Raw genomic sequence first — 14,933 nt, 5'->3', positions numbered from 1 at the left:
TATGGTGCAGTACTTTGACTTCCCAAGTCACCATTGTGTGATGGAGCCCTGCTCTTCTGGAGATGGCTGAACACCTGCCTGCCTGTGGGAAGCAGTGAATTAATTCCTTGGTGTGCTTTTCTTGTGTGGGCAGCTTTTGCTGTCCCTATTAAACTGTCTTTATCTCAGCCTATGAGTTTTCTATCTTTTCTCTTGATTCTCTCCCTAATCCAGCTGGTGAGGGACAGAGAGAGCAACTCTCTGGGGGGCTTGGCTCTTGCTAGGGTTAAACCATGGCAGAAGGGAAGTTATTAAACCTCTGTTCTGCAAAATTGAATATGATTTCTAAATTCCAGTGCATTTAATATAGTGGCATCACAGTGTATTTCTTGTCTAGAAAGAAACTGGGACTGAGTGTGACTCAAAACAGGTGGAAGATGAATGTGGAAGGCAGTGGAATTGCCATTGCAAATTCTTGGTTTCTGCTCCTGGTAACACATTCCCTTCAGTCTGGTTGTATCTCATGAAGACCCTGCAATTCAGAGGCCTGTTTTGTCTTGATTCCTCGTCTGACTTCTTGCTGCATAGATTTTGAAATGAATTTAGCCTCACTTCTCATGCATTTTCCTTAAAAAGGATTAAGTTAATCTGAATTGTGTGTGGTGAAGAAAAAGGTGGTTGTGCTTTAGTAGTAAGGACACAAGCTTTTTACTTAGTAATGGGTTAATATCTAAATAGGTCTGTAGTGTTTAATTCAGTTAGGTAAACGGTTTAAGTTAGAAGAAATTTATTGCAGTTGCAGAGTTTTTTTTTTTTCCCTCTGATTAAGAGCAGGTAGCGTATTGCTTAATTTGTTGCATATATTTACTCATTGGTGTTCAGTTTATCTTTTGGAATTAAACTTCAAACTGAAATGAGATTGCTACATAATAATTTAAATCATGCATTCAAATATGAAAGTTGTTTATTTTCCCCTACCCTCAGCCCTGGTGTGTGCTTTAGCCTGCTCTTTAGAGAAATGGGATTTCTTGTGTTGGTCTGTCACTCTCCTGGTAGCTCTTGAACACACTGGACCGTTTCATCAGTAAGTGACAAGAAAACAAAAAGCTCAAACTGCAGTTGTATGTTTTCTTTAAATTAGCTTTTACAGGCAAAAAAGAACATTTTGTGGAGAAGGGACTTAAATAAGAGCTCCTGGTGGAAGGCATTCTGATTGTGCTCATATGGTAGGTGTTTCAAGAGGTGGAGACGATTAGCTGGGCAGTGCTCAGCCAGCTCCCAGCTGGGCCCAGAGTGCTGTGTGGGCTAGTGAGGGAGGTGGGTGAACTGCAAAAGGTAAGGGCAGGGGGCAGCTCTGAGAGTGCTAGACAGAAAGCCATGGGAAAAACAGGCCTCATCATATAATTAATTTAGCACTAATTTGTGCTCCTTTTTGATTTATTTCTTACAAATTATGTTTATATGAAATGCATTTTCACTGTAGCATTTACATTAGAGTGGAAGAATTCCTCATAATTATTCCTATTTTGTAGCTCCAATGCACTAGCCTGTTTGCAGAGTGTTGGTGCTAGATGTTGCTCTTCAGTAATAGTGAATTTCCAGTTTTGACTTATTTTTGATCAAGTTCAGCAAAGTGTCTGCAATGGGTATGAAGTAGTATTTTGAAATATATATGTTTGTAGCGGAATACAAAAACATAGAACAGAAACAGGAAGGTTTTTTTATCAAATACAGAAATTGTTCCTCTGTTACCTCTGATGTGCTGTGTAAAATTTAGCAAACTCAGCTAAAATTCTGACATATTCAAATTGTCTCATATTAAGAAAGACGTACAATATAATTCAAGACTGCTGCTTACAAGTCATGAGTTTGTTCCTTCCTGACTTGTTATGAAATAGTCTTACAGTTAAATAGTTTCTTTTTGTTCATTAAGGCTGTTAAGCTTTTAGAAATGTTCTTGGGAATAAAATATTTCAAATTTTCAGGCGGAAGTAATTACAGAAATTATTGTGCAACATTTGAAAGGCAAAAGGATTTTTTAATTTACTAATGTGATTTTAATTAGAGAAATGGAAAGGCTATTTTAATTGCTTTAGTACAGTAAAAAAGAAATTTTCAGCTAAGTCTTTCCCAATGAACTATGTCCTTGGTAATAATGTAACTTCTTGTTCCAGAAAATTTCCATGCCACATTGTTTTAAACAGAATATTATTCATGAGTAGTACGTGGACATTGAATTGACTATAGTTTTAAAGAAAACTGCTTTAGATGTTTTTGTCTTATATCACTTCCCTCTTGGGAGAATTCTGTCTCACTTGGGCATCCTTGCTCTCAAAGCTGCTCTCTGCAGGACAGTGTTTTCTATGCCATTGTGCCCTTTTGTGATGCTTCGAGATCTCTTTTTTGTGTTTGTTTTCCCCATCTGTTGTGGTTTAGGAATGGTACTCCACACTTTAGCTCTCCCACCGAGACTTTCCAAACCAGACTCACTCTCTTGCTCCGCTTCTCCCCCTCTTCTGCCCCAGGGTGGCCAGAGAGGAGAACTGGATGCACAAAAGGCAAAGATCACAGCCTGAGATAAGAACAATTCACTGGAAACAGCAATGAGATCTGAAAACAAACTAGCAGCAACGATATTAATAAGTATATAAAAAGAGGGAATGATTCATGTGCAAAAATGCTCAAAAAAAGCAGAGCCTGACTTGACAGAAGCCAGGTTGTTCCTGGCTGTAGAGGAATGCACTGTTTCTTGGAAATGAGAGAGGAATCCCTTTTCTCTGCCCCTGGCAATCATGTGAGATGGTATCAAATAGTGCAATGTCTTGGACCCTCCCCTTGGTCTGGGCTGGAACCAAGACACCATCCTCATTTATTTCATTTTTCCAAGAAAACCAGGTCTGACAACCTTAGTTTTCTCAGATAAATGTCTTCCTGCATCTGGCATGTTCTCAAAAGCTGTTCGGTGAATGCCCTTATCCCATTCAGAATGCCATACAGCTCACCCTGTGGAAAACCATCTTCTTCCTCATGCAGCTTAATTCTGAGAGGCACTTGCCCTTAGGTGTCAGATGAATTTATCATTTTTACTGAAAACTGTCAGGGCTGGGGTAGGTCGGTGTCTGATGTCATTGGGGGCTGTAGTGCTTGCTCGGTCTGTTGGTGGCCAGCTTGCCAAGGCTGGATGCCAGCCTGCTCCAGACAGTGACCTTTCCTGCCATTCCTGTGGGGACTGCCAGTTTTTTCTAAATGCAAATGTGCACTCAAGTCCAGTGATTCTGGAACTGCAGCACAAGTCTGTGCATACAGTAAATCTTACACCAAATCTAAGGCAAAAAGCCTACATCACCTATATTGCCTTTACTCTCTGCTGCTCTGCATGCTCTTGTCATATTCTGGCAGGAGTGGACAACTCCATTACCCTGGTAGGAATTGTACAGTATCTTACAGTGGGAAGGCTGAAGCAAGGCTTTAAAAGAAGAAAGGTGAAGTACTTTTTGGAGAAAAAAAGCCTGAATGTGTGCTACACTGATTAAGAGCTCTTAATTTCATTTTTGTAAATGTCATATGTATTTGTTTGTAAATTCCAGATTGTGAGCCATGCCTTTGGTGAAAAGGAACATTGAACCACGGCATCTCTGCCGAGGAGCTCTGCCAGAGGGAATTACAAGTGAACTGGAATGTGTAACAAATAGCACCCTTGCTGCTATCATACGCCAGCTAAGCAGCTTAAGTAAGTATCTGTAACTTCCTGCAAGTATTTGATTCATGATGAAAAGCTTTGAGATGGATTGTTTTAAACAGCAAAAGTATGGTATGGGACATTACCATTTATGTATTGTAATAATATGCTGTAATAATAATTGCCTTTATGCTCTTCTTTATTTTGAAGTTTATTAAAAACCCAACCCTCCCCCCACCCCCAAACCCACTCCAAAAACCAAATGAACAAAAAAAACCAATCAAGCAGGAAAAAAAACCACTACCAAGAAAAGCCCCAACCAAAAGACCAGAGCATAGACCAGAAATTTTTCTAAGGTGAGAGAAATTAGTGCAAGAAACAAGACCAGCACTTGAGTTCTACAGGACTGAGCCAGCAAACTCTTCTGCCTCTTGGCATCAAATGACACATTTGACTGAAATTTTAGTTTTTCGTAGTGTGCTAGTATTTCTTAAGCCTTCTCTCTTATATATATGTGTGCTCAATTCATATGAATGAAATTAAGCACATTGAAAGGATGTCATTTGCTGAGCAGGCTACTGTTGAAGCAGGCTAACATCAGCTCTGTACAGAATAGCCTACACACCACACCTGTCAGGTGACACCACCACTAGCAATTCTAGAAGCATGACTGGAGTGTTTGCAAGATGAACAATATTTTTGATGAAAGGGATAAGAGATGTTTTTCAGACAGTCTTTAACAATCAGCAGCTGTTGTTTGTGCTGATAACGCTGCTCCTAGAAAAGAAATTACTGCTTCATCAGTTGCTTCTCTTTGTAAATGGACGTGGTTTTCAAACTGAGAGTCTGTATGGAGCTCAGACTATGGGGCCCACTGCTGTGCAGTTCATGATGACAGGAAAAAGCCTTTGCTTAGAGAAAGAGGACAAGAGACACAGCATTTCCTCTTTTCAATTGTCAGGGATTTAGGGATTTTTCGGAGCTGGAGGTCCATCTGAATCATCCTATGCAATGAGCATTTGTAAAACTATCATCTGTGGTATTGCTTAGATCTGTTGAAATAGGGATTACACCTTCTTCTTGACCAATGACCTTTGGCAGAATGTCCCACAATAGAAGTTGACCTGTTTCTTCCTTTTGATACCTTCTCATTTCAGTCTGATGAAAAATAATGAAAGGTGCTTTCATCTTGTGCATTTCCATAATAATTTCTGATTTTGTTAAGTCTTCATCCTGTTCTCCTGACGATATCTTTCCCAGGTTGAAGTGTCCTGATCTGTAAGTGATCTTTTTGAATAGAAACCATTATGTATTTCTGATCACTGTTATTTCTGCTTAGGATATGTAAGTTAGGGTATGTTGTGATTTTTTTAAGGTGGAGTGTTAAGGACTTCAGATTGTATTCAAAACAGACTTCTGTTTTATCATTATTGCCCTGGGAATTTGTAGAATTTTGAGTCTTGCTGAGCATTTAATTATTATTTTCAGATAAGCTTGCAAGTGATCCTCTATCTTTCTTGAACAGCTGACTATTTAATGTCTAATGTTATTTAGAGTTACTTTGTGTTTGCATTGTCATTGAGTTTCATCTTCTATTTTCTCAGACAGTTGCTCAGTAGTGCCATCCTTAAGTTTCAGAAAAGTGAGAATGGCTAATGTTCTAATTATACTGAAGGAGACCTCATTTTGAATGATAAGACCTCATTTTGGTGTTGTGCTATGATTGTTCAAGTGTGGATAATACACTTTTTACTTGTCTTACTTGCTAGGAATGTGTACAGCTTTCATTTATCCAGATTTGGTCTTGGGGCCAATCTGTTACACAGTGTATTTAGATCCTCTTATGACTGTTGCTGAGGAACTGGCTGCTTATCTTCATATCCAGCAGTTTTCCCTTAGTGAATTTCTAGGGTCATCTGAAGTCTTTGTAGACAGCCCCTAAAGTTCTGTTAGTGTCAAGTTAAAGATCTATGCAAATAATGATGTGTCCTTAGTCTTAACAGATGAATATGTGGTATTTAACAAGTGAAATGTACCACCATTCTCATGCACGGTGTGAAATATGTCATGTTTGCTGAGGGTTTTTTTCTGCAGACAGCATTTGCTTTGCCTGTCTTTTGAGCCAACTGGGAGCAAGGAAATGATCACAGAAAAATGCTGTGCTGGAGCTGAAGTAGTATGTCCTGCTGACTGCATCAGAGCTGTTTGGTGTTCTCACAGCTTGAGGCATAGAGCAAGCAAGTTCAGGTGTATCTTGCAGTCACACTGTTTTTTTAGTGTTGCACTGTGAATTCAGTGTGGATTTTAAAAACTGGCAGGTCTGTACTGTTGTGTGCAAACTTGGCTTGCTTCTGCCTCTGCTCTTTTTGGGAGATGTGAACAAGTTCCTATCCAAAGGGAATGTGCTCTCAGGAGAGCTTTTTCTGTATTATGTTTTCAGATTTGGGTTCATTTCCAGCCAGCTGGCTCAGTGCACAGGCAGAGTGAGCAGCATTCTCTATGAAACTGTGCACTTTTATGTAAGGCAGAATCTTGTCTAGGGGGTTCACGGCCACTTGGGAGGAGAGAATCTTCTGGAGGGGGAGGACAGGGAGCATTTGCAGCCTGTACCTCTAAGGAGCATGGAGGAAGTGTAATCTGTGGATACTTGGAAGACCATTTTTTTCATGCAGAGAACAACATTCCCCAACTTGCCTCCTAGTATTTTCTTGGGTAGGTTGGCCATTGGCTCAGTTTCACTACTTTTTGTGCAGGCCTGAGCACACTACATCTCTCTGTAGTACTGTTGAACCAGGCTGAGTTGGAAAGGCTGGTTTTTTGCCATTAAGTATCATGCTAGAGGTACTGTAAGAAAGGAGATGGGAATCAAGACCTAGTCAGTAACAGCCTACCACTTTTGCATCTTTAAAAAAAGAGGAGGGTAAAGTATGATTCTAATGTTTCTAGTCAATGCAGTTACAAATGGGTGGGTGGAATCACTATCTTCGGTAAGGGAACATTAAAAGGAAAGACTGCATAATTTCTTAGATGGGTTTTTGAATTAATGTATAGGTTGGCCACATGTTGGGCATCACCTATTATTTTTAAATTATTGTCTTACAGTACCAAAGTCAGGTCTCAAATTTAAAGACATGTGCTTTTTTCCAGTTTGTTTCTGTTTTATTAAAGATCTAATTTAAACAGTGGCAATGTAGAAAACACATGAAATATTATTTTATTTCTAAAACTTACTGCATCATGTTAATCACAACAGCATGTCCAATACTGCTTTGCAATGTCACTGTTTTCACAGACAGGAGATTGACAATCTGTCTTTCACATGTTCTGGGCTAGCAAGTGTTGAGAAAAAATCAAGTATTAAAAGAAGTATGCTCCCACTTTGCCTTCTGAAAGATAACTGACAAACATCCATCTCCTTGACTTCTCTAGGGGTAATATGGTTAATCCTAGGATGTGGTAGTCCTCTCTCAGCAGGCTGATTTCACTATATTAACATAAACTAACATCCATAAAAATTCATTGAGCTCTGAATACTGGTGGCTGAAGAATGTAATAACTGCTTTATTTAGCTGAAGAGTTGAAAAGCTTATTTTTTCCATAGCTTGGAATAACATCTTCATTTGGAGCAACTAAATCAAGTGGGGATTATAAGTAAATTTCAACTAGCTGCTGGGAACACTTAGAGAACACTTCTAGTGTGCTGACAGTTGAACCCTGGCACGAGTAGCCCAGAGGAGTTGTGGAGCCGCCATCCTTGCAAGTGTTCAAAACCCAGCTGGTCAGAGTCCTGTCTCATTGTGCTCTGAGCCTGGAATTGGACCAGATGATTTTGAACTTCAGTTATTCTGTGCTTGTGTGTGACTTCTGTTTTGGAGGGGGAGGAGATTAGGAGCAGGTAGATAGCATACCTTTCTTATTCACCTTCCACATATATACATTAAGCACAGCTTGCATACCCTGACATATCTTAACATTTTGGGTTAGTTATTGGCAGATCGTACACGTACAAGTAAAAACTATTACTGGTAAAGCCCTTCATTCAGTGGCAATCACGTTTTTTCACAGTGTTTTCAGATAATGTGTGAGTCTACTTGTTGTTTCCTGCCCCCCAGGTAAGTGACCAAGAAAAGGCCAGATTGTCCTGTTGACTTCCTAAGTGTGGCCATTTTTTTATACAGGGTTATCTCCAGATGTTCACAGAATGGGATCTTAACTGGAATTTTCATTCTATTTTTACTTTTCTTTGTGAAGTATTGAGGTTGGTTATTGGACCAACTTAAAATGTCAATAATGGCTGTTTTGGAAGTCCCTGTCATTTAGGTGATTAATGCATATTCCATATTCTTCCAACTAATTAGATAGTTTTACTTTGCCCCCTTCCATTTTTGCTCTTCAGACTCTTCTTGATGCAGGTAGTAACAAGATGAGCTTAATTCAGAACTAGGGTTTTCAAGTTTGTTTTTGTTTGAAAAGCAAGGTTAAGTGCAGGAGGCAGGACTTTTCTTCCTACAAGGATTTCTTGAGGGGTTTGGGCTGCAGAAATTGTAGAGGGAGACACCTTAAATGAAATAGCAGTACCTGGGTAGGAGGGACCATCAGTTCAGTGAGTGGGAGCAATGAGTTTGGGTGGAATCTGAAATTTGTAGGGGAAGTTCTGGGGCAGGCAAACTATTAAACTGGGGATCTGTAACCACTGATCTGGAGTGGATGAGAATTGTGGAGTGGGGCAAAAAGAGAGTCAAACTGTGGATGAGTATGCCTAGTCCTGTGAGAGGACTAGGAGAGGAATGGCCATGCACAATGATCTATGCATCAAGGAGGGATTTGGTTTATCATGTGGCACCTTCTGTCCACTGTAGCACTCTCAGGGAAGGGCTTGAGGCTGCAAATCTGTACTAGGCACTGGTAAGACCACACTTTGAGTGTGGTGTCCAGTTCTGGGCCCCTCAGTTCAGGAAGGAGATTGAGATGCTGGAGTGGATTCAGGGAAGAACAACAAAGCTGGTTAAGGATCTGAAGCACAAGTCTTAGGAGCAGCTGTGGTAGCTGGGGGTGTTTTGCCTTGAGAAAAAGAGGCTTGGGGGGACCTTACTGCTCCCTACAAGTGCCTGAAAGGAGAGTGTAGGCAGGTGGGGGTTGGCCTCTTCTCCCAGGTGACAAGTGACAGGATGACAGGACAAAGTCTTAAGCTGCTTCAGGAGAGATTTAGGCTGGACATGAGGAGGAATTTCTTCACAGAAAGTGTGATTAGAAATTGGAATAGGCTGCCCAGGAGATTATGGAGTCACCATCCCCTGGAGGTGTTTAAGGAAAGACTGGATGTAGCACTTGGTGTCATGGTCTAGTTGACATGATGGTGTTTGAACATAGGTTGGACTCAGTGATCTCAGAGGTCTTTTCCAACTGAATTGATTCAGTGATTTGGTGATCTGCACTGCATTGTCCACTGTCAGAGTGATTGAGAACATAGAGCAGGTGGAAAGGAGGCTGAAAAGGTCATGCACCAAGTCCAGTGTGGCCATGGGTAAATGTGGTCAGTGGCCTCTGACCCTCTCTCAAATGACTCCAGGGACAGCAGCGTTTGCAGTTGGCATTTGTAGAGGTAAGTGGGCTGCTGTTCTTATCTGTTTAATGCCATTTTAATTTTGATGTTGGCCTGTGCTACTATGAATTGCAAGATTTTAGTTTCAAAATCTACTTCAGAAGCTTTTATTGGCTGCAGTAACTTCAGGCCTTTTCATCACAGAGGCAGGTTTAAATCCTCAGTTGTCTGTCAGTTGGCACTAGCTCAGCTACATAAGGATTATAATTTGTAAGTCTCCCTGTGTTTTTAAGAAGACTGCTAACCAGGATGTCCAGGAGAATAGACTTCAGGCAGAATTTATGGTATATTTTGACTTTTTTGTGCAAATCTGTTGCCCTGAATTTTGCTGAATGACAAACTGTGCTGTTCTAATCCTACAGCTACTGTGCTTTATTATACTTCATGATATTGAAGCCATTTGTGTTGTGTTTTGTAAGCCACTAGCAAAGGGATTTCCTTGTCTATTTTCTTACACAGGCAAACATGCTGAAGACATATTTGGTGAATTGTTTAATGAGGCCAACAGCTTCTACATCAGAGCAAATTCCCTCCAAGACAGAATTGATCGCCTTGCTGTCAAAGTCACCCAGCTGGATTCAACAGTGGAAGAGGGTAGGTAATTGCCTGAAAGCATTGAGCCAGAAGTGATGTTGACAAGAGCACAGTATTTAATTGCACAATAACCTCTGTCTTTTCAAAGTAATCCTGTAACGATATTTCATCTTGTTGTCTCAGTAAGGCAAGCTGGGAATAATCACTTTAGCATAGCGAGTGAAAGTATTCTTGAGTCAAGAAGCCCGTGTAGAAATGGAGCCATTAAGCTGCCTTTTTCACGCAGAAAACTTTGGGATTTTGAGTGTAGTAAATCATAAATGAATAAGTATGGCCCTTACTAGGAGTAAGTCAGAATATTGGAAAAAGTTTGGACTGGGTATCTCAATCAATTTTAGAGTAGGGTAATCACAAACTACATTAGTACACTAGTCTGTTCTGTGGTCATCAAAGATCTTATAATACTCTGTCTCTAAACAAGGCACTGTGTTTGGATCAACCAGGTGAAAATCTTTAGGGGATTCTACTCACTAGAAACTGTATTTCCTTTAAAAATATTTCCCGCTTATGAGCTTGGTCATTCACTTCATAAATACACTGTAAAAACAAAGGATTTAAGTAACATCATTTGAAAGCACTTATTTGGGTAGATAAAGCATTTCTTTGTGTAGCTTTAAAAGCTGTTAACGTGCATCTTGGCCTCCATGATACATGTCTGAGCCAGCTAATGCCTGTACTTCCTGTTTAGATGATTCCTGACATTTACTAAAATGTAAAAAGCTTTTTATGTCAGTACACTAATGTAATATTGACTCAGTTAATGCTACTTGTGATATATTTAATAGTGCTATTTATATGGCTTATATATTTCATGTGCCATCCAGATTTTTGTAGTTTATATATTTATAGTGCCAATTATTAGTGCCAATATTAAATTTTAGTGTTGATATTTAACAGTGTAATGGTGTAATATTTAGCCTTCCTTTTTTAGCTGGTTACTGTCTGGAAATCATTATGTGTTGTCATTTTATGGTTTTAGAACATATCAACTTTTAGACTATCACAGTTGCCCAAAGAAACTGTAGATGCCCTATCTCCAAAAAGACCTGGTTGAGTGAAACGTGTCCTTGTCCATGGTAGGGAGATTGGAATGAGATAATCTTTAAGAACCCCTCCAAACCAAACCCCTGTGATTTTTTGGTACAAGCAACTGCATTTTTCTGTCTTAGGAGTCAAGAGCTATGTGGGAGCATAAACTAACCTCCTATGGGGTCACTATTCAGCTTAGTTTTTGAGGCATATTGTGTTGGTAGTATGAGCAAACCAGATGATATTAATAGACTGAACTTTTGGAAATGGCAATTCTTGTCTTGGTTTTGTTGGTTTTGTTTTTTTTTTTTCCTTTTTTTTTTAATGCTTCATTAATGTCTCATTAGTGTTATGCAGTAGCACCCAGCTAGTTTTCAGAGTTTGGAAGATAATTAAAAACAGTCTTGGAAGGGGAAACTAGTGTATGGACTGAGAATTTAATCACTGTTTATTTTAAATTGACAGCAGTTTTTACTCTTGCATTGCTAATCATGCTTCATATTAATAAGCTGTATATACAAACTGCTGTCACCTTAGTGTCAGTAGTAAATTTTATTAGCTGTTTCACTGTAGAAGTTGAAGTCTTTATAATAATTCATTGTACTGTCAGAAATAGTATGTTTCTGGATAGCTTCGGCATTTAAGTGAAATGTCAATTGCAAGGTTGTTTTAAAAAGCCCTTCAGATTTGATTGCATCAGTGATTTCTTATAGTCTTAGCTATAACCAATACAGTGTATATAAAAATATGTTTTTATATAAAAATCTACAGTTGAAAAAACATTTTAAAATAATTGCAGTAAAGTTTTCAAAAATATATAAATAAGTTATTCTAAAAATTTCCAGAAAAATAGTGGGGTTTTTTTTGGTTTTTTGAATGTCTTCCATCAAACAAGAATGAAACAATTTAGATATATACATCTAAAAAATCTGTCTGAAATACCTTTTACTTAGAGGCAGATTTAAATAGAAAGTACTTTCAGAAATGATGTTTTGATACGTCAGATAATGTGAATGGGGGAATGAGTATTAGACATTAAATGTTCTATTTTTAATTTTTTGCTATTTGCAAATGCTATACATTTGCATTGTATAAATTTTTAATTTTTTTGCTGTTGTAGAAGTTACAGAAGAAACTAAGTTATTCTTGGAGTGAGAAGCAAGACCTCAACACAGATAACAAAAATAGTTGGGCAGAGAAGTCTGAGTGCGATTTGGTGTCCATCATGACAAACAATAACAGTGTAAAATTTCATCCCTTTGTCTTTTTTCAGGTCATCAGTATACTACATTTTTGGCCATTACTGTTCATTTGCCTTGTGAATTTTCTCACAGTTTGTCCTTGAGACTCAGTAAATTGGATGAATGGGCAAGAAGTATTAGAAGAAATACCAATGGGAATAAAAGGAGACTAAGCTGGTGCATTTTGTTTGCACAAGTCCTACAGCTTACCCTCTTATAAAACACTTGGATTGAATCCAGAAGTGGTCAGTGTCATTGCAGACAACCTAGTGAAGACTTCAACATCCTCTTCAACTTCAGTCTTAAACCTGTATTTCAGGGTGCTTAGGGGTGAAAGATGATATCAAGAGCTTACTGTCACTTTTAAATTGTGATTGGCCTTTAACTGGATCTTCTTTAACAATGATTGCTGCTTTTCATGAAAACTTGTATTAAGAGTGAAAGAAAGCCTTGATAAAAGTGACAGGAACAATTAAAACCAACTTCAAACTTTCATTTGAAAAGAAAGAATGAAAAGCCTGGTGTCATTTTCCCCAGAGCTGTGTATGTGAAAAGATAAAATGAAAGTACAAGAGTGCAAGTATTTCTCTCTGTAGAGACATAAGCAAAACATAAGAGCAAGGAGTGTTTAGTTATATGGAAAGACATAGGAGTTGAAAGAGAGTAAAATAAGAGGAACTCTGTCTCTCAGAGGAGGTTGTTGCAGCTGTAATTTAATTATACTTAGAATGGGCTGGAATATGTGTATAGATACCATGTGCAATTATAAAACACACTGTGTCAGAGCAATACCATACCTTGTGTTTCAGTCTTGAAGCCAGTCTTTCTGCTGTTAGAACTCTAGGATAAATCTTATAAAAAGGGGAAATGGTTGGACATCTGCACATGACAGCATTCTTGCATCATTTTCCAAGATACCGTCCATGGCCCCATTATTTTAAGTGAGGTTCTGGACCAAGTGAGACTTAAATCTGTTTTATTATGGTAATTCTTACATGCCTTTGTGCCTAGTTAGAGGATTATCCACTGAGGAAAAACCTGTCTTCCTGTTAACATGCTGAAGATATTTCATATAATTAGTGAAAAAAGCATGTTGTGTATGCACTTTCATTCCTTTCAGGCCTATGATAAATGTATTTCTGTTTCTGACAGTGTCTTTACAGGACATCAACATGAAAAAAGCATTCAAGAGCTCAACAGTTCAAGACCAGCAGGTAGTTTCAAAGAACAGCATTCCGAACCCGGTGGCTGATATTTATAATCAAAGTGACAAACCACCACCTCTAAATATTCTTTCACCTTATAGGTAGGGAAATATTGATTGTTTACCTTCTTACACTTTACCCTTTATTTCCTAATAGTATGCAGAGAATAATTACAGCAGAGGGGAAAAGCTAAATTGATTATTGAGATTTGATTTTTCAAGATTGATAAAACTCAATCTGCAATAAATAATTTTTTTTTAAGAATGGTATAGCACAGTATTTGCAGTGTATTTTTTTAAGAATAAGAATTTTTAACTGGCAGGTGAATGTGTAGGATTTATGACCAAGGGATGTGTTTTTGCTGCTACTACAGACAGTGGTGGTATTTGTTTATGGACCTCCAGTTAGTAAGGGTTGTTATTGATCAACTTGAGGCTCGGATGATCATCAAAGGTAAATTTTTTTTGATTTAAAACACACTAGTTCATATTTTTAGCTTTTCTTCTGCTGCTTTTCCAGGGATGATAAGAAAGATGGATTGAAGTTCTATACCGATCCTTCCTATTTTTTTGATCTTTGGAAAGAAAAAATGTTACAGGATACTGAAGATAAGCGAAAAGAAAAGAGGAGACAAAAGGTAAAAACAGAAACATAATAGCACATTTGTGCTATTATGTTTTTATGTGCATTTGTCCAGGCATAAAAATTTCCAGGTCATACTTAGTTTGTATGCATGGAAAGATTGTTCTTCTTGTGTGGCTTAGATTCAGTACATTCCATTTTTATGGCTTATCTTGTCTATTTTAAGAAGGCAGCAAATTGAATTTTAGGAGGGCTGTGGTTATCTTCCAAGATGCTGTTTTGAATCCTTTGCCAGTATCTGTTTATTGGTACCCAGAAAAATGGCCCTGTTATGCTCCAGAAAAAGACACTGTAATGAGAGAGGAAAGGAGTTGGAATTTGAGTTTTTTCCATTCCAGTGTCCCATTCTTTCCATTCTGATTTTAAAGGAAAAAATACAGATGCCTTTATAAGAATTTGAAAAATCACTTGAGCATTCTTTATTCCTTTAGAACAATTTCTACAAAACTACTTTATATATATAAGTTACTTTTAGACTTCAACTTAGGCAACACATCCTGCTTATTTCCATCCGTGGTATATTTTCTGTAGATTTTAATTGTCTTATTACAGTCTGCAAATGCAAATATGCTCAATTCCAGTCACGTAGTATTATAGCCATACATCACAGAATTACCACTTGATAAATTCTACTGAAGTACTATTTGATTTGATTAAATATATGCCAAGTCCAACTAAGAAGAAAGCAGCATAGACTTGAGTTTCCATGGATGAAGTTGACTTTGTGATGGGAAGAAATCTCAGGTTTAGCTTTCCAGAAGATGATTTTCATGCATTTCATGATCCGTGTCCTTTGGAGAGCAGGATGGTTTGGGTGAGATGTGTCCCAGGCACACTTTGTTCCACAGGTTGCTGAACCAAATGTTCTTTTTCTTTTATTCTTGTCCTTATGGTAGCAGTAACCAGGAATGAATCCAGAGCATTTATTGACAATTTGATAGCTGAACTTAAATTTTCTATTT

At 38.2% G+C, this 14,933-nt stretch overlaps 1 protein-coding gene across 2 annotated transcripts in view; it reads left to right on the top strand.

The window, feature by feature from the left end:
- Window positions 1-14,933, top strand: part of WASF3 (WASP family member 3) — a 66,171-nt gene that overhangs the window by 38,991 nt on the left and 12,247 nt on the right. For both annotated transcript variants that reach the window (XM_030946037.1, XM_030946029.1), the window contains exons 3-6: window positions 3,567-3,709; window positions 9,720-9,854; window positions 13,277-13,430; window positions 13,849-13,966. In XM_030946037.1, the coding sequence (XP_030801897.1) occupies window positions 3,577-3,709; window positions 9,720-9,854; window positions 13,277-13,430; window positions 13,849-13,966 (540 nt within the window). In that variant the 5' untranslated portion in view covers window positions 3,567-3,576. The remainder of the gene's footprint in view (window positions 1-3,566; window positions 3,710-9,719; window positions 9,855-13,276; window positions 13,431-13,848; window positions 13,967-14,933) is intronic.

This window comes from Camarhynchus parvulus, chromosome 1 (genome assembly GCF_901933205.1).
Source record: "Camarhynchus parvulus chromosome 1, STF_HiC, whole genome shotgun sequence".
NCBI classification, from domain to species: domain Eukaryota; kingdom Metazoa; phylum Chordata; class Aves; order Passeriformes; family Thraupidae; genus Camarhynchus; species Camarhynchus parvulus.
The sequence above is the reverse complement of the archived record's forward strand: the minus strand, read 5'-3'. Positions and strand labels throughout refer to the sequence as shown.